Source organism: Haemaphysalis longicornis, unplaced genomic scaffold (genome assembly GCF_048455015.1).
Source record: "Haemaphysalis longicornis isolate Haplotype H1 unplaced genomic scaffold, Haemaphysalis longicornis Haplotype H1 scaffold_2, whole genome shotgun sequence".
In the NCBI taxonomy this organism is placed as follows: domain Eukaryota; kingdom Metazoa; phylum Arthropoda; class Arachnida; order Ixodida; family Ixodidae; genus Haemaphysalis; species Haemaphysalis longicornis.
Window position 1 is genome coordinate 154,623,584 of NW_027526295.1, and position 23,766 is coordinate 154,647,349.

The following is a 23,766-nucleotide window of genomic DNA, read 5'->3' on the forward strand; positions in this document are numbered from 1 at the left end:
TTTCTGTAGGAATAGCGTTCGATCGATCGTTCGTTCGATTGATTGATTGATTGATTGATTGATTGATTGATTGATTGATTGATTGATTGATTGATTGATTGATTGATTGATTGATTGATTGATTGACCAGGGGGGGCTTTCGCTATTCAGCCACAACTCGTCGACGTCTAAACAGCCAGTTTGTTGTTTCTGCATGGCGGAGGTAGCTCTGCACCCCCCTCCCCCTTCTTTGTGAGGCGGTGTAGAAGGCAAGTCCCTCTCCCTTGGCGGTGCAGGTGGCGCAGTTCGAGCGTCGCCAGCGCCGGCGGCCCTTCCTGGCCGTGGCCACCGAGGCGCTGACGTCGCGGCGGCGCGGCCGGCGCTTCACCATCACGTGCGGCGAGGGCGTGACGCAGTGCTGCAAGCAGTCGCTGTACGTGAGCTTCGAGGACCTCGGCTGGGACGACTGGATCATCGCGCCCAAGGGCTACTTCGCCAACTACTGCATGGGCGACTGCGCGGGCCGCCACCAGACGCCCGACCTGCTGCGCTACTTCCACGCGCACGTGCTCGAGGAGTACCGCGTGCGAAACCCGTACGCCTCCATCGCGCCCTGCTGCGCGCCCACCAAGCTGTCGGCCATGTCGCTCATCTACTTCGACCGAGACCACAACATCATCAAGTCCGACCTGCCCAAGATGATCGTCGACGAGTGCGGCTGCACGTAGCGCTCGCGGCCCTAGGACTCCAAGCAATTGCGTCAACGCCACCCCTCACTCGATAGCGCCGCCCGGTTTCTGTGATACGCTGCCGCCGCGGGGCGCCGCCCTTCTTCTAGTCAACCGCGCTGCTGCCGCCGCTGCTGCCCGGTGGTGCTCTCTATGCGCGGACGGTGCTGCGCGTCTCCTCCTCCTCCGCGTCCCGGTGGTCTGTCCTGATAGGCGACCACCCGGCCGTGTCCACTGGACGGACAAGACACGCGTCTTCACGCAGGCCGGCGACGACGGGACCTTCCCTACCTTGCGTCGCGGTGCGTGCGTAGTGGGCTGGCTGCGTGGGGCTGGCCGTGTTGGTCTGCAACTCTTACACGGGGAGCACGATGCTGTCCCCCGACCTGAAGGTTGTGCTGTCGTACATGGGCCCCCTTGTGTATGTTGGTGTGTGTGTGCGTGTGCGTGAGTGTTGTTCCTGTCTTCACACCGCCGAAGTGTCGGTCTCGTTTTTTGATAGAACATGCTAGAAATGGCCGGAAAAAGGAAGGGCAGCACGGGAAACCGATAATCAGGGTACTTGCAGTAGTCGTCCGCGCTGATCTAAACGGTGGCCGTGCAAAGGAATACCGCCGGTATCCTCCTCCGTGGACGGCCGTCGAAGCAGTGCGCACATTCACGTTGTCCGCCTGTTTCCTATACCGAGCGGCGTGGCGCCTTAATGAGGTTCCAGCGAGTCGTTTAATTACCGCATGGGAACAAATTGTGCTCCCTCTTAGCGCATTTTCTCGAGAATGCTAGACAAGCACGTTCAGCAAGTAGATTCTCCTTATGCTTTTCCCACTGCGCTGTCTATTGAGAGTGATCACGGCTGTGGTGAACGTGTTTTGTTCTTGTCACCATGCCAGAACATTCATCCTAATCCTTGCCTAATTCCCCCAGGATTTTACGTCGAATTCTCCAAACAAATCAAAACCGGATATGCTGCTAGTGTCGTCCGCACACTCGCTACTCCATCCCTCACTCTGTCCTGCCAGCGGTACATTCAGCGCACAGAGCAGCTACCTAGGGCGCCGTGTGCACGTACCAAGCAGGGCTGTGTGTCTAGGCTCTTCGTACATTCGTTCCAAGCGGTGCTTTTCTTGCCAAACGCAGAGTGGTTGTGAGTTCTGTGTCCACCGCAACGTATCCTCCCGGCCATTCGGTTCGTAATGCTCTCTCTACGGGCCGTTGTGTATCAATCACTGTCTCTTATAAGAGCCCGCGACGACGCAGGCCACACTTCATCGCAACTCTCTAAGTGCCGCTTTAACGTTGTATCATGGCTCGGCCCGGTGAGAGGTACTCAACAACAGAACAGATTCCTGAGCACATTTCGCGTAGATTTCGTTCTCTTTGTCATTGGCGCCTATACACAGCGTGAAGTGTGTGCAGTTTTTGTCACTCGCTGATCGGAGATTTCATTTGTTCAACAAGTGAATAGACTAGCCAGTGATTATCCTCTCTTTTTTTACGCGGACCACCGATTAAAAGGAGACTTCGCAGGAGAGAGATACAAGCCTAATTTTAGGTCGGAGGTACGATCTCGGTCGATGTCCGCTGATGCAACGCTTCTACATCTCTCCTGGCATTTTATAGGAGGGAGTTCAACATGGTACACATTCATTTGTGCAATGCAGACGCGCTCGCCTAAACCTACAAATATAAGGGAATTACACCAGTGAATTTCATCGAAGGAAGAAAAGAAAAAGTCTGAGGGCACCTGAACGCTTCTCGTGGGTTGTGGGAGCAAAAACATGAATGTCCAGTTGAACATCGGAGTCTCTTTGCCCCCGCCTCGCGTTGTCGAACAACTTCGCAATCTTTCCGGTGGAAATGATTAGCCTCGCAATCCGCCTTGACGCTTTCCAATGGCTTCGATCTGCATCACACGCGTTGCGCTGCTGCTCGTTCCTACCTCCGTGTAATGGTACAGCTGACGCCAAAGGTGAATTTCGCCGTCTGTCTGTTCCGTCGCTTGGCTGCGTTGTCCCGCTTCCTTTTTTTCTTCTCGGTGCACTGCCGTGTTTGAGTTCGTGCTTTGGAACGCTTCGAGCTATGGAACGCTTCCCAAGAAGTCGTGTCTCGGCTTTTTCGCTCAAGGGGCCATTTATGCTTCCGCATTAGAAAAAATCACGGAGCAGAACCGCATCCATCGAGCTTGTGCTGATTACTGAGAGTTTGCAAATGAGGCAGTGACACTTTTCGGTAAATGTTTCACCTCAATGGCAAAGTGAGGTCGCAAGAGCAGGGGAGTAAGCCAAGTAGCGGTGAGCGCGCTTCAGCGCTTTGTGTCGTTGTATTAATCTCTTGCTTTGTGCGTGTACTACGCTTGACAGTAGAAACAGGGACCGAGCGGGCGTCTTTCTCTGGCCGAGCCGTTAGCCGAGCTAGCCGAGCTGAACGGTTAGTCAAGCCAAGCCGTTTCTGCTAATGCCCGCACTGTTAACCATTCACCCTTACCGTATTTGCCCGCCCGGAAAAGCGAATGCTGAGTCCTACGAGGCAAGATTATAGCCTGCAAACGCACCTTATACAGTGCTAATCGCCGCTGATTTAGTAATTTATATCGGTTGGGTGCACGTAGGTGGGTGCAATACGTTAAACATAAGCGTCCAGAATGGCTGGTCTAAACGGGACCCGTGTTCTGCTTTTTTTTTTTTTTTTTTTTGCGTGTGGGCCTGGGATGTGGTAAAGAGGTGAAAAAACAAGTGCCATATCTTAGAGAGAGGAAGTAGTCAAGCGCTGCTGAGTCTCGCCTGAGGGGAGGGCGACGGAGGTGACGTTTAGTATGGCGTCTTGTTCACCAGAGTAAGTTAATTAGACCTTTCGCCACCGTCAGGAGCGATTAAAAGGTTATATGCATTTGTTCATTATGCGCGCTTATAGATTTAAAAAAGCGCTTTGGAGTGGCTGCAAGGTAAATATGCGTGTAAAAAGAGATGACCGCATAAAACGCGATCCTTAAATATATCAAAGGAGAACACTGAAATGTAGACACCCGTTACACAAATACAAACAAAAATCATGGCTCTAGTGAGGCGGTTTTAAGAGCACGAGTATTAAAAATGTCCATCACTTGTTGCAGCATAGGCTTAACTCGGTTAACCTTATGCTGCTAAGTTAACTCACTCAGTTAACATTTTACCCTCGATGAATTTGGAGGCTAGGCAGGAGCGTCTTGACAAAGTATTCAAATAATTACGAAAGTAACAGCCCTAGGAGTCGGTGACTGTTTAGTCTCTTGGTGCCTACGAAAAAAAGACAACCACTGCCGCATTGCTTTTACCGGTTTCCGATATTAAAAAAAAAAAGCCGCCGATTCTCAAAGGACTTTGCTAGTTTCTACAGATCAAATTACCACCTTCACTGACTGGATAACAAACTTCTTTAGAACGGCTCGTTGACAACGTTGTCATTCAAACTTCTGGCTCTCCCTGCTCGCTCACTCGCAATTTTTGTTTCAACGCGTGGCCATCCAGTCGTTTTTTTTTTTCTTTTTTTTCACAGTGACGGTGACAGACATATTCGCTGAAGGCTTAAAAGAATCGACGTTTCTTTTTATTATGAAAGGGACCGTTCAAGTAGCAGCAGCGCCAGCCTGCCCCTTGGGCGCTTGCTCGGGGCTTGAAGCGTGAAACGAGAAATGTTACGTGTTAGGTACAATACGGACGGATCGTGAGATATTGAAATAATTCGCACAACTAACCCAGAAGGAAAAATAAACGTACAAGTAGTAATCGAGCGCCATTTAGAGCCGCTGTATGAATGCTTTTTTTTTTTTTTTGTCGAAATTTAAAAGTGAGAAGAGAAGAAAGAAGAAGGCGGATGATGGTAGGGAGAAAGTTTCAACATTCGGAAATTGCCGCCTCGGTCGTTAGCAGTTGGAAAGTGCATATTGATGCGAACGGCTTCGCGTCTTAGCGGGCCGCCTCCTTTCGAAATCTCCTTCTGTGGAGAGTTCGGTTGGCCCATCCCCTGTTTGCGCGACCGCGACGGGCGACTGACCGCTTCGAGAATGGCTTCGCGCTCCTCCTTTTTATACCTTGAAAACCCCGTCGGGCAATGCCAACGCAGTGCGGCGTTGCGCGTGCAGAGGAGACGAAGGAAGCCGTTGCGGGGCACCCATTAAGATAAGAGCTTGTTTTGACGGGCAGTTCGGGAGCACCGCCGACCGAAGAGAGGCACCGAGAGGGAGGCCAAACCTCTTCAGCGCAGCGCGAGTCGGCACCGCGAACAGGGGTCCTCGTCCCGTGTCGCGGAAGACCGGAACGATGACGGCGAGTTACATCTCTCTCTCTTCTCTCGTGTCTCTCACTCTCTCTCTCTATTTCTCTCTCTGGCTAAGAGAATCTGTCGAAATAGCTCTCTTTGTCGTTGTTTACTCCTCATCAGAATTTATATACATGTAGAGCCATGGACAGTCTGAACCGAAACAACAAAATGGCGGCTGGGAAATTCTTTCTTCAGAGATTGGGTGAGAAAAAAACGAGAGAGAACGGGAACAAAATAAATGCCTTTCCGTAAATATACTTCCTTCAGTGGTACTGAGGGGCACTTTTTTGTTTTTGATCTTTTCATTTTTCTCGGCCAATTACTAAATAAAGTATCGCTAGGTCGCCGTCTCCTCGTTTCAGCTCGTGCTGTTCATGACTGTAGGTTACTTTCTTTCTCTTTCCTTCTTCGGTTCCCTATTCGTTCCGCTTGCATTTGTCTGGCAAGCGCCGCGCTTGCAGAAATGCGAAGTGGATTGGAATAGATGCCACTGGCCGTAAGCCGAGCTAGTGCCGACTGCTGGTAGTGAGAAATTAAAAAAAAAAAAAACAAGAAGCGAACATTCGTATTGGTCCTCGGACGTTGATATTTCGCCGTTTCCATCTTTCATACGCAAAACTCGCGGCGCGCGTTGACAACTGGGAGCGGAAAACTCGAACGTCGCGAGCTGCGCGGTTGTGAAGAAATTGTGAATGCATACGTGATCTCTTCTCTCCTTCTCTCTCTCGCCTCACTCCGTTTCCTGATTGTGTTAGCTGATGTCAAGTTTGTTTTCCCACTATTTTTTGTTTGTATGTTCAGGTTTATGTGGGCGTATTGCAAACTAGTCGCAGTTTTTTTTTTTTTTTTTTCATTTGCGAAAAATGCTCAGCAATTTTTTTTCTTCTTTTCGTTTCCGTCGCAGCATGCAACGCGGAACAGTGCCAGAAGTAGATACCATTTTTCTCCCGAGTGTCATTTTCCCCTTTCCTTTCTTCTCCTATGCGTGCCACGTCGAGTGAAACGGGATGTGAAAAATGTATCTCCGTCAGATTTGGGAGCATTCTGCAAAAGTGAGAGGGGGGACGCCGGAGTGGGTGATACTACCGAAAACCATTGGGGAGACAGCTCGCAAACGTTTGCCGACGCATCTGAACCTAGTGGTCGCGCTTCAAGGGCATTGTTTGCACTTTATCTTAATTTACGATATCACTGCGGTCTCGATTTGAGTCTCCAACGCACGGTTAGTTGCGTAACCTTTTAAAACTTTAAATAATAGGCAAACTTGAAGGAGTATGGTTGAGCATTTCATAACAAATCTGCCGCATTTGGTGAACAATTGTTTGACAATGACGAGGAAAATAAAAAGAGTTGTAAATTTCTTCCAAAGCGCCTCAATAAAGGGAGTTTAAAACATGAGTTACGTCGGACGACGCGCTGCTCACAACTACCATTTATTTGAAAAAAGAGAAACTTGGCAGTAAAGCTTACTCAATGTCCTCGACATAAGCGTAAAAATGAAAAAACAAAAAACACATGCCGAAAAAAAAAGACCATTCGCCAATGTTGGCTGAGAAAGTATGCAAAGATTTTATGAGCGCCCTATCGTATAATTCGTTATTCGTACTTGTACATAATCGTGTCACGGCGGCCAGTGTGAGGCAACCTCCAGCGCTTTTAATGCTGTACATATATATTTCCCTTCCCTTTTTCCCACCTGCCTTCCTCTGCCTATGCTCCTCCCCTCTCCCAACCTTTTTCCCCCAAGTGAAGGATAGTAAATTAGGTTCTAACCTGCTTTATATCCTTGCGTTTCTCGTTCCTCATGTCTTACTCCCATAGAAACGAGTTGTAGAAACGTGTTTCTGTTCGGCGCTCAGTGCGGGAGGATATTATTTTTTAATCACTTATCCAGAAGGTATCGGGCTCCAACCAAAAACTTTCCCAACCTATGCACGTACGTGCACCCCAAATTCGCCTTTTCACAACCCACCCCTGCTCCTAGCGTCCGCCCCTGTGACGTAGTGGATAAGGCGTCGTGCTGTTGACGCGAGACCGTGGAATCGTTCCCCGCCCACGGATGCTATAGTTTCTGTTCAGGTAAAATACAAAATGATCTCGCAGCCTGCGTGTGTGCTTGGCCTCAAAAAAAAAAGAAAAGAAAAAGAATCCTTAGAATACCTCCAAAGGCGATTCCAGATGTACGTGCAAAACGAACGCTCTGTCCACAACCTTACGTCACTCTAAGTGATCTCTCTCTGTCTTTCAACTCTTTCCCCAAGCGAAAACATGCGACCGGCCCGGGCTAGGCACTCGGAGATAAACAGAGGATACATGCAGCAAAAGTTGTCTCCCAGAGTGGCACACTTCACACGTGTAGAGAAAGCTAAATATCGTAAGCGCTTTTTAGCTTCTCAGTAAAGAGGAGAGAGAGAGAGGGGGGGGGGAGGAAGAAGAGGACACAGGGAGATCTATGGTGTGAACTGGTGAGGTCAGTCCTGGTGGCGGCAGGGCTTGTTGCGCCAGATGGGGATGACTACAGGGATGTGAAGTGAGTGTTAAGGCATTGCACGAGGACAGCAGCGAGAGGGCATAAAAAAAGAAACGTTGAATATGAGGCGCAAGGGAATTCTGTAAGCAAATTTTGGATAGAAACAAATTTTGAAAACGAAACTGTAGGGGTAAACACTGAATTAAAATACAAAGAAGGGAAGAACACCAAACAAAAAAAACTGAACGTCACCGTGCGAACGAGCGTATATCTTGATTTACTTGCACTGTTTAACATCAAAAAGATAGCAGGCAGTTGGAGTATACAGGATTCGGCCAGGTCAGTTGAACCCGGAATCGAGCCCCAGCCAGTTCGCCGCACGCAGCGGGGTCTCTGGCCAGCTTGGAGAAAGTGCGCGGTGCTGTCAACCTCATCCACGTCGATAGTTGGCCGCCATCCGATCGAAAGGGGTGTCTCTCGACCTCTTCCGTCGTCCAGCGCGGGACAGCCGCCTCTCCGTCGGATATAGTATAGGGCCGAGGTTCTCGCGTTGGCCATCGTGGCGGGAACTGGACGCACTGTGCTGCACAAAGGAAGAAGGATTGTTTCCGGAGCAGGAACAGCCGAACACTTTCGAGGATGCCTCAACACCTATCATCCCTCCTTCTCACTACCTGCATAGACAGCTGTCTTGCCCTTTTGTTGTCCCTCTCCTTTCCCGCCACTGCCGCCCTCTGGTGTGCGGCCAATAAAAAGGGCGCAGAACCTAAGTAAACGCAACAAAGAATGCGTTGAGAAGCAAGCAAAGTAACAAAGAGGTCATCCTCTCAGTCGTAGAAAAAGAGGAAAGCGAGGAGGACTTCTCAAGTTAAATGCTCTATGAAGACGCTATCTGTTAAATGTATAAATCGCTGGCGAGGGTTAATAGGAAAGCACAGTGTCATTGAAGCACGTCGAAACACACGTGGTCGCGCAGAGCCACCGTTTTTCACCAATGGAGGTGATGCGGCGCACTCACGTCCGCGTCTTTCCTTGCCAACACCCTCCACAACGCCCTCCTCTCGTATTTCTTCTGCGCTTTGCTCCCTCTCACGATAGCGCTCAATCCTTAGCTCACACGCAAGCTCGAAACACGGACGCACACATTGCGTAAGCTCCGAAAACGAGACCCTGATTGATGCGACTTCGGCGCTTCACTGTCTGTGCGTCCGCTTCTTCAGTTTCCCCAGAAACCAACAGGAACTGCCGCCGCGCATCTGCCGCACACAACGACGCTGCTGCTTTCTCTATGCCGCTCGTTCAATTCATTTCGTAGGGTGACCTTCCTAGACCCTCATTCTTCGCTTCACCCTTCTCCACCTCCACTGTTCCTCTCTCATATTTCTTTCCACGCCGCTTGATTCGTATCACGGTTGTTTCAGTCGAGATTAGAAGCGGGGGCAGCCGTCTTTAAATGGCATTTTGCTTACTAGCAAGCCGGCATGATAAAAAAACGAGTCATGAAAGATATATATATATATATATATATATATATATATATATATATATATATATATATATATATATATATATATATATATATATATATATATATATATATATATATATATATATATATATATATATCAAGGATGCAGTCCTTATTGCCAGTGCTATTCGGCTACTTGAAGGTGCTTTATAGCGCCGAATGAGGTGATTGTCATATTTGTTTGATTCAGGAATAAAGAAATCAAAGTCGAGAAAGAATCCGCCGTGATCAAAAGCGGGATATATATATCCACCATATGGAGAGAGAAAGGAGAGCGAGGGTATTCTTATGTTTGAAACAGTAGGCGCGCGAGACTCAGCCGTCGCGATGCGAGTGCATACTACCACTGGCTGATAGAACCCGCTGTACGGCCGTCGCGTAAAAACGGCGGGGCCGCTTTCCCCTCCCCGCTCGTCCGCGCCGTCCCTCGCTCGCGCGACGCGTCGTTGTCGCGGCGGCGGCGCCGGCGCCGTGACAAACGGCCCGCACCGCGATCCCGGGTCGGGACCGTAGGGAGAGGGCGACGCAAGGGCCGAAGGAAAAGGAGGGACAGCGCGGGCCGTCGGCGTAGACGCGGCGTCCCGTCCGTCTCGTACGGGCGCGAGCTCCCTCCTCCGCGGGATGTTGCGGAGGGGAGGCAATGTTCGGTTCGGGTTATCAAAACAGGGACTGTGGTTGCGGAAAAGAAAGGGAAAGGGGGGGGGGAGGGGGGGGGGCGTTATAAAGGCGGGATTTATTTAGCGCATTCTGAGAGCCGCAGTGTCTGTCCGTCGTGGGATGAAAGGTGGCCAGTGGGAAGAGGAGGTGTTGGGGATAACAGAATGAGCTAGCGTGGAGAGTGAAGTGAAGCTAAGAAGAATGTCTCGATATGGCTGTTATCCACCGGAGCAAAAATTTATTTCTCTGCGCTCGTGCGTTGTTTTGTTGTCTTTTATTCGCACGCTGTCACGGGCAGTTTTGGGTTTTACGAGAAGTTTAGCTGTCCCAGACTGAATATTTCGCGCGTCTCTTCGTGTCGCACGCAATCGTTACGTGGGGAAAGTGCACTTAAAGGTAAGCCGGGTAATTTTATGAGCATAGTATAGCAGCAGATTTTTTTTTAAATACGTAACGATTTAGACAGAGGAATTTGTTCTCCTTCTTCTTTGGTATTTCAGATGAATAAGAAATGAGACGACAATCCTCCTTGCTAATTTATCAAAGCTTTTCGTTAAACGCGACTTCGCCACCTTACTACAACATTCACAGTCACCAGGTGGAACCGCACCGTACAGGTGCAACAGAAAATGTGCGAATTGCTGCCTCTCTTGTTTTCTTTTTCTTTTTATTCGCAGAGCCCTTATTATCTTAGCCCATGGCCTTAAGAAATAAATTGGCTTCTCGGAAACATTCCGTGACCTGGCGTACTCGGGTCGGCATAGCGTTTCAGTGTTCACCGCGCACACATAAGTGTCAAGCTCAAGAACAGTAGGTGGTTTTTCCAGTACTTGGTATTCTTCTTCGGCAGTGTTTATACTAGCTCGGAAATCATAAAGTAGTTTCGACATGACGACGGCGTTTCACTAACTGTCAGAATTCAAGCGAGGGGGCCGCGCGTCATCGGCTGTAGCAAAGCTCGCAGAGAGGGAGTACAGGGAAACATAGGACTGCACGTAAATATCCTCCCCGTGCATGTGAAGAAGGGATTCGTGTTGGTCGACGCTCCTTAAAAAACCGCGGTGTGCATATGTGATATACGACTGCGAAGGTGTGTTCCTTAATGTGGCAATAAGAAAAGAAGCGCTGTATCTACTGTCGTTATTCCATTCCTCCACGACCTTTCTAATGCTAGATAAGAATGAAAGCTTCAGATTGTTCGCTAGATAACTTGTATTTTCTTTCTTGGGCTAGCGACGCGTAATTTGAGTTACTGTTTACCTGTTTTCTTGTTTTCTGTTTTCTTGCGCCTGAATTTTCACGTCCTGCATTTAGCGGGTGCTTCACTATGGCATTCGAAGCATTGAGGCATAGCCGGTGCAAAGGGAAATTGGTTACGTCGAGAGGTTCATGAAATGGCGTTCGTCTTCAGCAGACAGGCGCGATTGCATTCAGGTGCTTAACCTGAGAAAGAAATAGATGCGAAAACAAGCAACTCTGAGCTGAGTCCAAAACAGCGTCACATTATTTAGAAGCGGGTTGGGGGGCGTCGTTTGCTGGAGACGGCGGGCTTATCGTATCTTCGCTGCTACGGCGAGTAAGTCTGCAGCTAATTCGACAAAAAAAACCTGAAAGCCTCAGTGTAACAACATGCAACACAGCCATTCACTGAGAGGGAAAGAGCGTGCACTGTCGATGTTGAAAGGTAGCGTTGTTTCTTCTGTTCAGCTATGGTTCTTTTTTAACAGCGGAGCTTTTAGCCTTTTTGTCCGTCTGCTGTCGGTCGTGCGTCACGCAGGAGTGGAAGCAGGTTCCCAGATCCACCGATAGCAGGCGCAGTGGTCTCGCATCACCAGATTCCTCTCCCCCCCGCTAGAGGAGGGATTGGGGAGGGAGATTCTGGCCGCTGACGTTTAGCTGCCGATTTCTTTGCGTGAACCGTAGAATTTGCGCGGCGACGGCGCTGCCACACTCGGGATAGCGCCCACTTACGTTAGAGTCGACACAAAAGAATCACAGCTCGGCTCATTCAGCACATTTCACACTGGGTGGGACTTGGATTATTTTTTTTCCTTCCTGCCCTAAAATCATTCTTTCGTTCTTAAAAAAACGATATATTATTTATGATGTGCAGAGTTGCTTTAACAGGTGTTACTGGGATTTTTCTCGTATTAGTGGCATTGTAATGGGTGATTATGGCGGTAACGACGCAACCAAAAAAGAATGCTGACTGCCGTATGAACTTTCGTATTATTAGTTTGAGCTTTTCGTGTGTTGTTTGAGATAAGTCAATTAGATAAGTGTGTTTTTCTATCGTCGTAAGAAGGCTGTTTCGGGAAAAGAAAAAAACATTCTCGGCGGCGCACAAATTGCTGATGAAGAAAGACGCACTACGGAACCTCCGGTGACATCCAGCTTCTCTCTGCACTTCAACTTGCTGCCCGTTTGCTAGTTCGTTTTGTTCCTTTTCACTAATTTTTTCCTTCAAAAGTCTTCTGAGCATAAGGAACTGGCTCACAAAGCACCTTCGTTCCTTCTGTAGGAATCAGCGACAGAATAGGCAACTTCAATTTGTAATAAATATCAAAGCGCGCAATCCTTAAATGGTAGGGAAGCATCAAAGGGTAACTTATTTGGCAACGATCCGATTTCGGCCGCATAAGAAGTCACCAGGTAACAACGGCGACTATTCATAGACCATTATCACAATAACCCCGGCTTAACGTGGCTGTTATTTTCTATTGAGAGGCAACCAATTTCCCGCGACTGATCGACTTGTTGTTCAAAAATACGGATCGTGCCCCAACGCGAGCTTTTTCCATAGCAAAACCGGCGACTGAATGATTAATTGTGGTTCACAATTTTACAACTTCAAAAGGCGGCATAAATACGTGACGAAAAATTTAAATCGTTACAATGTAGCGAAATCCTACCGGCCCCGATCGTCTTCCTGATAGCGCGAAGCTCCAAGCGGGTGAGGCATAGTGAGCGTGGAAGGGCACCGGACAAAAAGGCAGCACAGCGAAAGAGGCGAAGGGGGCGGAGACATGCATTGGCATCGCCTTGCAATCGGGTCACGTTCGATCGCGAGGTACGGGCATACATACTACCAGCCCGGAGAGAAAACCCCGAGACAAGGCTGCTGTGTTTCCCAACCGCTCAATACTAGGCTTTCCCGAGAGACGTTTCAATGCACGCACCGTATACGTCGTTGTCATCGTTTCCTTGCAGTTTCCCTTAGCGATTTATATACGGCTAAATTTGCTTAGGATTCTCCTCGTTCATTCATTACCCTTAATTTTTTTTTCCAAGTTCGCCTGTGGTCTAACACCAAACAATTGCTGTACTTTCCCCGCTGATCCGAACCTGCGAGTACTTGCCTTTGTATATGCGTCAGAAAGGCAAAGAAAGAATCCCGCAAGAAACTGCTTCAAAAATCGGCGCTTCGAAAGTTATAGTTGATACACTGGATGTCGACGGACCATCTTGTTGTCTTTGCGTATACTCAACTGTTAATTTGCACCACCACCACTCCCGTAATTCCTCCGCCCACCCCCTTTGCCCCTCGTTTTCGTCTCGCTCGGCCAAGAAACTCAGCGATGTTGCGATCATTGCTAATTTTATGCGTCATTTCCCTGCATGCCGCATCGATCGACGTGAAAGCCGCCTCCCACATACACGATGGCCCTGATATGTCGTCGTCGGGGAAAACTGAGCCGCTCAAGGTCGGAAACTGGAACCCCCCGTTGGGATTCTCTGTTATAGTCAACAGTCGACGTCCAGTCCATTTGCCGTGTTGGTAGGGGTGTTTCTTTTTGTTCGTTTTTTTTATTTCAGCCCTTAAAGATAGGACGCAGAAGATTGCGGAAATTCATCTCATGAAATAAGAAAAGAGCAATAAAAAAACGAGTCATTCAATTGCGTTCACACTGGGCCGTCCATCCCTTGGTTCGTGTACAGCGCCACTTACAATTCGGGCTAACTTTGGATGACTCAGCAATGATGTGAAGTGTAACTGTGAGCGCACTGCTTGGATATAAACTTGGTGTTCTCTGAGCTATTTTATCAGTTCAAGTTCGAGAGAAGGTAAACAAGAATTTTTTTTTTACTTCCCTTGTTTCCTTCTCTGTCTCTGTCTCCCAGGTTTTTGCAGACAGTTCATACGCACATGTAGGATAGCAAACTAGGCCACAGCCTGGTTGGCATTCCCGCCTTTCCTTTTCCTTTGTTCCTTCCTTCCTTCATATGCACATCGTCGCCATCACTATCGAGGTGACTACCTCCCAAGCAGAAGATCGGACGGGTCAAATTGAGCTCTTCTTTAACACGAAAGTTCTTTATTCCGGGATACACGAACATTTCAGTGACGTCATATCCGTCACGGAAATGACTCCAGTACAGTGGCCTGTACAGCGGCCTGCAAGCGGCCTGCAAAGGGTGCACCCCTGCACATTGGGTCTTCTTGCTGGGAAGCAACCTTTAGTACAGAGGAGTGCGTTACACTTCGGGTTGTTCGTTTTCGGGTTTTATATTTTAACACGACAGTGTTTTATGCCGGGATACACCAAGATTCCACTGACGTCATATCCGTTGCGGAAATGACGCCAGTACACCTTTGCCGAAGCGACCCGCCAGCAGGACGTGGCTTAGCCAGGCAAACCCACAAGACAGCCCCCGACCCGCAAATCATGCTCAGCTGCAGATTTCGCTGCACATTTCACTTTCGTGTTTTATCGATTCCTATGACAGAGGAATCAACCACAATTTTTTTTATTATTATTCGCAAGTTCCCTCGTACTCTCGTTGAACGTTGGCGCAGTAGCGGTTTTCGTCGGTGTGACGCGGCAAGTATAAGCCCCTTGGGGGAAGCGGAAGTGCTTGTAATGTGTTACATTTTCTTCTTGATTTTACGGCGTGACGTCAACACACTTCTCGGATTAGGTGGAAAGCCATTTATCAATCGGGTCGCGTAAATCACACAATATAACTTGTTTGTTTGTTTGCTGGAACTAAAGAGTTTCACGAGCTCGAATTTCTATGTCTCGCCGTTTCAAAAGTGATGTATCTTGAAGCTTAAGGGCTGTTTGAGAGAGAGAGAGAGAGAGAGAGAGAGAGAGAGAGAGAGAGAGAGAGAGAGAGAGAGAGAGAGAGAGAGAGAGAGAGAGAGAGAGAGAGAGAGAGAGAGAGAGAGAGAGAGAGAGAGAGAGAGAGATGAGCTCCAAATCCGAACCGATGTTCACAATTGTTCTGTAGCTTGAGAAAACTGACACCAAAGAATTTCCCCATAAAATAAAACATTTATTTTGTTTATTCAATGACTAGTTAATTTCATGAAGCAACAATTGTGCGATTGGTTTTATTCTGTACTGAAGAAAATTAAAGTTCATATTTTTGCTTCCCAATCCATAACGGGTTAAAACGTGTAAAAGGATCGACATTTGGGCAAGTTGATATTGATTAAGCATCTTGAAAGGCAGCGTAATAGACACAACACGAGATAAAGAAGACGACAGGACGATCTTCTTTCTTTCGTGTTGTGTCTTCTACGCTGCCTTTCAAGACGCCCCGCGCGAGCGTGGCGTGAGACAGCATGGCGCAGAAACCGTGTATGAAGCAGGAAAATCTACTTTCTGGGTGCTTATCGCCGATTCTGTAGCACAGACACCGTTGTCTTGGCATTTGACAGTGAAGACAACTCGCTGTAATGTGTGCATCACCGTTGCTCTAACTCAGAAACCGTCGCGTTGGAGGGGAAGCCGACTTGTCCGTTACGCATTGTCCAAGCTATAAACGCTCGCCGGTCAGCGTATGGCCTTGAGGCACGCAAATTACGAAGCCCGGTGATCCCTAGATTCATGAAGTAAGCTTTACTATGGTAAATGCTACTCGCGAATGAGGCGCTTCATGAACCCACCAACACTGAGCGGAAGGCAGAACGCCACGTGACGGCGCTGTTCTGATCACCACAGTCCGGGGATTTTACGACCACTGCCAAACATACAGTTATGCCGGTCGGCGATTGCGAGTGCAGAAAGGTGTACTATCGTATAAACTGCGTCATTGTTAGCTTGTGTACTACTCAGCAGGGTCGAGGCTGTTTGCACTCCGAGCACACAAGAAGGTCGAAAGCAACAATCTGCTTTTTACAAAAAACTTCAGAGCTTCTGGCGATTTTGCTACCACTCGTCTTTGCTACGTTTGTTTTCAAGGCGAGAGCGTTAGGAGCAAATTATGTTTACCTGTGGTGAGTACCATAGCTAAGCTGTGTGCTTTCGTATGCTAACTTGGTAGCCTGCGTCCTCAAGCTTTAAACATTCCAGTCTTACTCTTGAGGCATGCTTCATAGATCGTGGGGAGCATCCAAAGAAATTGGCGCGTTCGGCACCTCCGACTGCATGTTTTTGTGCTCAAATAGAACAGGAATGTGTCCTTCTCGATGAATAAGAAGAAATCCCGGTGCAGAAAAAAAACGAATAAACGGACATGCACAGAATAGGACACTTGATGTCAACCTTCATCGCTGCTCTCGGTATGTCGTGAGAGTTCCAGACTCCGCCTCTTTTGCTCGCCATCGTTGTTTTACCAGCATTGTCGTTCCCGCTCGTCTCTTTTAAATCGACACATACTCAAAGGTATATCCCACGATCAGCTGACCGACTTTCAGTGCCCTTGCTCTCAGCTTGCACGCCCGCCACCGCTGACGGTGAAGGGCTCCACGTGTTCTGCCTTCGCAGCTTTTCGTGTGCGGACGGCGCATATTTAGGAGTTCTCACAACAGACGGTGCGGCGTTTTCCCAGTGAAGCATGTGCGTAGCGTACAAGTGTGTGTGTGTGTGTGTATCTGCTCGTCTTCGTATACGTGTGGTAACTTCCTGCGGACGACCGGTCTGTCCTCCACCTTTTTCGCTGCAACCGCGTCGTGTTTCTTAGCCGTTTCTTCGTCGGATGTCGTTGGTCTTGCGGTTAAAGGATGCTCCTAAAACACTCGGCCTCCGGTGCTTGCGTGTGTGCGTGCGTGCGTGAGAATCGTGTGGCGGGAAATGTGAAAATATACAAAAATGGGTGACCGGAAAACAAAAAAAAAAGTGCTGCGTTTATACGGTATTCGCCCGACACTGCACTGGGTGTGTTCGCGAGTTGTCCGCGTTGTGTTCGCGTGTGTGTGAGCGTGCCTGCGCGCTGTCGGCACTTGGACACGAGAACAAAGTAGCGAGGAAACGAAATAGCGTTTGTGGTGGCGGCTCCGGTTGTCACGTGCTTCAGACTGCGAACGTCTTCTCTGACCTAAGGTTGTGTGTGTGCGCGCCTTCGGCGATACTCGGTGTGCACGTGTGGTTCGCTCGCACAGCTTTGCTCGACGAGACGGCATCTGTGATGTTCGACGGCCTCTGGTGGCAGTACAGACAAGCTGTGATTAAGGGCCTCGACGACGATGGTGATTTCGTGTTTTGCGGGTGTTCGACGAGTTGTTCCTCTTGCCGCTTTGTCAGGCGTCGATACGGAGGAGAATGAACGCTCCTTATTAGTGGCCCTGGAACGGGAGGTGGAGTCAAAGGAGTGCAACTAACAACGCGGGAAAAACAAAAATCGAACTGAAAGAGATGAAGAAGAAACTCAAAGACGACAAGTCAAGTTACCGCGTGGCATAGCTGTGATTCAAGGACCTCAATAACGATCGTCAGTGTGCGTGTGTGAGTGTGCATGAGCTTGAGCGCTTGTGTTGTGTGACGGGTTTGGTGAAGTGCGAAATCTCTCAGCGAAGAGAAAGACAGAAAAAAAAAATTGAAGGGCCAGTGGTGTTATGCGCGTCATGGGATGTATAAGGGTCGTTGTCCCTGTTTTGCTGCTTGCGAGCGAAGCTTTTGAACAGTCAAAATAGCGAACAAATTTTGCGTCTTCTTGTTTCGTGTCTGTAGTTGTAAAAAGACAAGGTGCGAAGCGTAAACACATTCCTTCTTTTTTTTTCTGAGTGTTATTCCAAAACGAAACTTTAAGACAAGGTACAGCGAAGAGTCAGGCGTTGGTGCAAAACAACGCATTCAGGTATTATTTCCCCTGTGTCTCTCTCTATTTTTTATTCGATTGGAAGCTCATAATTGCGGCAAATTTTCTGAGATATCGCCATAGTCATGACGCGAACATTACACTAAATATTACAAGGACGCGGACAAAGCTAGTTTGTTGTCACCGATAAGAAAAAAGTCAAGGTTTTCTTATCACAACACATGCTATCGTGCTCAAAGACGACATTATGTGTTACAATAAATGTAATGACACCCGCAGCTTCGCAATCTCGCGTAGGTAGTAGCGCAACTCGAATAGCATTCAGCTTCAGATGCTTTCAATGCGAACTCCTTTCGCATTTTATATGAATTTTGCTTTACACTGAAATGAAAAGACCGATGTAAGAAAATGTTCCAAGCGCAATTTTTCCCCGGCGATTGCGAAAGAGAACCACGATAATGGGACGTGAGAAGATTTTTTTTTTTTCCGAAAGTTGAACGATGTCGCTCCGCTCGTCTGCATTTGAAGGTCATTTTCCCTCTGCACGACGCCCCGTGAACATCTCTCTCAATCTCAGTGCTGTATAGGTAAATGTTGAATTAAAAAAAAAACGCGCTTACATGATAAAAGGTTGTATTAAGCGATCTGGCTATCCTGAGCAAGGTGCAGTTAAAGACGGCGTACCACCCATTCAAAGATATGCGCTGGACACGAAGTTTTTAATGTTGTTATTATTATTATCACGCAGTGCGTTATTCTTCGCCAGGTACTGCCAGAAAAACAGCCAGTATTATTGTTCCACGAACACTGCCAACATTTACTAGGGTGTGTGTTGGTTGTAATAAAACTAAGCGTCAAGAAGTATTGAACAAGTCGCGTAGATATATTCCTCCGGAGTTCTTAGGCCTACTAGGCGTTCAATGTCGGATACAATGTAAGAACGCAGTCAAGTGCATCTCGGGCGTCCTCATTTATCAGTCTCCGGCCTTCTGCAAATTGCACCAGGGTGCCATGTGGCGCTAGATTTTCTAGTGCACTTCTGTGAGAGACTCAATCCGAAGGCAGTCCTCGGGCTGCCTTCAGTAGTGGTAAATCGAGGACGCCCCTTCTTACTCATTCCATTAATAAGGAAGTCCGCTATGACGTCAGCTCAGCGGCCGTACGGTGCGCTTCTTTTTTTTTTTCAAACCTCCAACCCGTGCTATACCGCCGCACCCTAATTACAAGTCCCCATTTCAAGGAGCCATGAACACATAATACAAGTTTGGTTCGTTAGAAAGACTCCCTTCTCCCAATAGCAATGATATCAACTTTGTCGCAAACTTCGAAAAAATAACGGATATATTAAAGAAAACATGCGAAGTAGTGGCGGCTCCGTAGCCGCTTTCCGGAAACTCTTCTACGACGTCACAGAATTTTGTCCCTGCGATGATTGGCAGCCGTCGAGCCAAACCATCGCGAAGACTGAATGATTGAAGAGGGACTTCATGTTCCCTTCGGTCACATCACTTGAGTGCTCACGTGCAATTAACACGCGGAAAATTGCTTTCAATGCTGGCCAAAATGACGTCACTTAATCCCATTAGACGTCACTATAGCGCGAAATTTAAAAGCTTTTCTATACCTCTTGCGTTTTTTCAGCTAAAAAAAACGTATTTTGTGGATGGAATGGAGCTGAAGGAAATACTGAAGCCTAGTTCTTTCAAATTAATGAAAGTTATATTTTGTCTTCATGGTCCCTTTATAAACCGCACGTGTAAGCACCCAAGGATGCTGAACGCGCTCAAATGCCAGGAATAGTGTCTGCACCGGAGAAAAACAGGATCCGTACCGGGAGCATTTTTCCAAACGCTTCACTGCACAGAGCACCCACGTGACATGCCTGTTCGCGCGATGCAGAACGGTAATTAAATGTCGTCATTGGCTGCGCCCCAAACCCAAAGCGACTTAAAACATACCAAATCACTGTTATTAACAAAAACAACGCGAAGATTTGTGTTTAGAAAAAAAATTTAGAAAGAAAAGTTAAGAATTAAAAAAAAAATCTGAGAGAGACCTGCGGGGGTTTGAACCCAAGCCGTCAGGGCCAGTATTCAGTACACTACATGGCCACAGAGCCCGAGCGGTTGGCTCCTTTTAGCAGGCGCTCAAAAGAAAAGCGCGCAGTGACGTCACACATGTCACGTGGGTGCTCTGTGCAGCAAAGCGTTTGGAAACACGCTACCGGGGTATTTTGTGAGGCACGGATTTGCGACTGCTCGGCGTGAGAGGGACTTCGGTTGCATTTTTTTTCCCTTATACAGAACTTACACGCCTAGGAAAATGATAAAAATGCAGGTAAGGTGTCAACTATCTGAAATCTATCAGCACCGCTGCTGCTACGATGCAGTCAGCAGCGGATGGGAAGCATAATACTAAAACGGCTGGTTTGCTCGCCAACAAAATGTACGCTCTCAGCAAAAAAAAAAAGAAAAGAAACTGGAACACGTTTCCTTTTCGGAAGCCGTGAATTAGAAAGTGGCAAAATTTTAGTTGTGCAGATGCTGGAAGCTAAACTAGACATGCCCGTAGCTTAAAGAGGGCACGGCTATTTCATTGAGGACGGAGTGAAGCTACCTTTACGCAAATGTTCCGAAGAACCACAAGCGCCGCTGCGTTCCTTGGCGCGAGAGTTTGAAGGGGAGGGAAGTTTCCCGACAGTCAGAAACGTCTGACATTGCGCGCCTTCCGAGTTAGGGTGGAGTGGTGGAGGGGGGAATGGAGGAAGAAATATGACTCCTATAAGTGTACAAGAATAGCCCGAAAGCCTCTGTGCGGGCGTTAGCTGCTGTAATCAAAAGCAACGAAATCACTGAACCTGAAATAAAATGGTCGACGTTTAGCCACACGTAAGAACTGAATTTTGAAGCTGTTTATCTACCCTTTCTAACAAAAACAGAATGCAATATCATCAGAATCCTTTTTTTTCTCATAACGATAATTCAAGAACGACGCATCCGGACAACATAAGCGAAAACTATAAATCTTTAGAAATATTTCAAGTTTTCGAATTTTTTGTGCAACAACTCTAAGAATTTAGACCTGCTATGTACGCGCTTGCAACTGCTTCGCCGCTTTTTTTGCATCTAACGAAAAGCTGCGCTAGCTAATGGACGATATCAGCAGGTGCCGCTTGTGTCGCCTGTCGTGACGTCAGAAACTGTTCTCATGGCCTGGCTTTGTTTCGTCAAGCGCCACACTGAGACAATTTTCCGTCGGCATAATATTTCGCACAGTTTCAGCGAGTCCGCAGAGACGAAATTGATCAACATCGTTCCGCCCTGCGGGAATAACCCGTGGCCAGGTGTGTTTTTTTCCAGTGGGCCACGCGAGCCAGATATACTGCTGCCTGTGTTCTCTGTAATAGCCGTACCTCTCGCCGCACTTGATGTGCCCGCTGGCTGCCGTTTAGTCTTATTTGAGGATCTGAACGACCGTGGAAGTACAAAGACATAATAACGATAGAAACGAGATATAAACTAGAGAGTGTAAAAGACGCATATAAGTGAGAACGAGCGAGAGATAGAAAGAGAGAGAGAGAGAGAGATGGTGCTATGTGACTTTTTAGGGTATGACACGACCACTGTTCGAGACCAGTGTGACGGAGGTTATTTAAATATGTTTCAGTGCCATATGCTGTTTTGTGCGAACGGCGAAATAAAATCGGGGAAATACGCCGAAAAAAAAAAAAAAGACTACGGCCTCTGTCTTCTTTCCTCCTCCCTTTTCATTTGCACGATCCTTGCGAACACTTACCCTGGTATTCTGAATCCTTCCTCAACTCAAGCCTCCAGAGGAGGGGATCCTTGAAATCGATTTCCCCATGCATAAGCATTGTGGAATCCTGCCCTCAGCGGAGTGGAGGGAACTGGAATGGAGGAGAGACGGCTTTTAGTCCTCAGTGGGAATTAAAGACCACAGCTTGCTCCATGGACACTCCTCCTCACTAATGGCCAATTACTTCAGCCATAAGCAAAGATGCATGCGAACTTTCTTTCCAGATCTCTAACGAAACACCGAGCCTCATTCCACAGGTCACATTCCAAACCGTCACCCAGCCTTACCCACCTCAAAACAAGATTTCCAGACTCCTCACCAGAAGCTTAAAAAAATCACGCCATATCCACGGAATGAATGATGATAAGTGGGGCGAAGCTCGAGAGGGGGTGATCATCGGTAACCGTAACTCTCCCGTGAAAGTTCGCCCATTACATCATTAAGAAAGACGTAAGACTGTGTGCGTAAATTGTACAAATCAACTTTTATTTTCGGAGTCAATGCTCCCAGGCCCAGACCTGGTCAAAGACCCCGCGCCATCGAGGACTACCCCGCACCTCCACCGCAATTTGTCACGTAGGATGGGACACAACGGTAAAGAAAGAACTTTTATTTAGGGCGAACTTGTGCCCGAACAAGACGAGAGGAAACGAGCAAAGGTCCTTGCGTCTCGTTCGATCTCCGAGAACGACTGCCTGCGTTCGTGGCGTGATCTTTTTTTTTTTTTTTTCGAAAGTTTGCCCTGCGGCATAACGGTGCACGATTCACAGGTACACGAACAAGTTTGCTTCTCGTATAAAGTCTAGAAGGTGCCTATGAAATGGTCCATGAACCCAGCGCTGCAGGTCTGGAGGGCGGCCAGGGTGGAGGCCGGTTGCACGAAGGTGCCGTAATCGCATCTGATGCAGTCCGGGGCAGGTCCACAGCAGATGCTGCACATTCACATTCTGTACGGCGGAGTGATCTCCCCCTCGCAGTGCACGTGCGCTCGCGCCTCCGTTGGCGAACACAGACAAGCTCGCGCTCCCGGTGCCGAGTTTGCGCTGCCGGTTGCAGCCGGTTCTTGCGCGTGCAACGCGGCCCACTTTGCGACATCTCCGAAAGCATGCGGCGGTCACGTACCACGAGACACAAGGGATATGGACAGACCCATGGCTTTAGGAGCTTCGCCCCTAAAAAATGGCTGCGGCTAAGCTCAGCTAACCTTGTATATGAAAAGCAGACGCTTGGCTTAGTCTAAGTCTTGCTTTCGCTTAGTTAACCTTTGATGTAGCTGTATTTCCGACCATGGCTCAAAGCCGTACGGTCCCGTGCAACGTTCGCAGAAGGAGGCCCGGCCTCGCTTTCATTCACGGCGAACAAGGCGCTCCTCTTCGCCGGGCGCAAGACGAGTCACGTAGCCCGAGACGACCCAGTGGCGCATGAGTAGGAGTCTGCAGGATTGGTGGACCCGGCTGACTATCAGCTGAGCGGCCGCGAGTGCCGCTGCTCAGATGATCAGTTGAGCAGAACGGCTGAAACCGGAGCCTTGTGCGCAGCGCCGAAAGCGGGCCCGGCGAGACACGTGATGCGCTGCAAGGGTTGTGTCTCAGGGGGTGTGTCTGCGGTCAAAAGGTGAACTTGCGCATCCGCGGTGAAACCACTGGACGACAGCAGTAAAGATTTGCTTTAAAGGGTCATGAAAGTAGAAAAAACTGCGCGTAAAAGACAGGACCGTGACAAGTAGACAGTCCTGTCTTTTACGCGCAGTTTTTTCTACTTTCATGATGCTGCACCAACTAGCCCAACAACATGCTGTACTATGCTTTAAAGGGACCCTGCAACACTTTCGATAAGCGATTTCACTCTTTCCTTCGCGTCTGGAACCACTGCGAAAGCTGTAGTTATCGCCACCACGGAGCGGCACGTCGCACCAGATGCGCCTTCCATTTGTGTTTTGTTTACGTGGCTTTTTTTTTTTTTAAGTTGCTATCAAGAAGCGTTCATTGTTGCAACTGAAGGAAAACCGGCCAACAGCCGCTAGATGGCCTCAGTGACGTAATTCGAGCCGTCGAAGAACGTCAAGACCGGGAAAGAGAGAAAAATCTCTTGAGCGTGTTTACAAATTATCTGATGGGGATAGAGCAGTAATGTTTGGCTGAGGTACTTTGCGAACCCCATAATCTAAGTACTGGGTGTGTTGGGTGACTAAGTTCTGGAAGCATTTAAGATTTCAAAAAAAGTTGAAAAAAGTGTTGCAAGGTCCCTTTAAAAGAAATCGTACTCAAGAGACTTCAAACAAGAAAATTTCCTCGCCAAAGTTGGCTACA

The 23,766-nt window shown here is 48.2% G+C and overlaps 1 protein-coding gene across 1 annotated transcript in view; it reads left to right on the forward strand.

Annotated features, from left to right (window-relative positions):
- Positions 1–7,147, forward strand: part of Actbeta (inhibin subunit beta) — a 196,736-nt gene extending 189,589 nt beyond the window's left edge. The window contains exon 3 of the mRNA XM_077698466.1: positions 276–7,147. Coding sequence (XP_077554592.1) covers positions 276–707 — 432 coding nt within the window. The 3' untranslated portion in view covers positions 708–7,147. The remainder of the gene's footprint in view (positions 1–275) is intronic.
- The last annotated feature ends 16,619 nt before the right edge of the window (positions 7,148–23,766 follow it).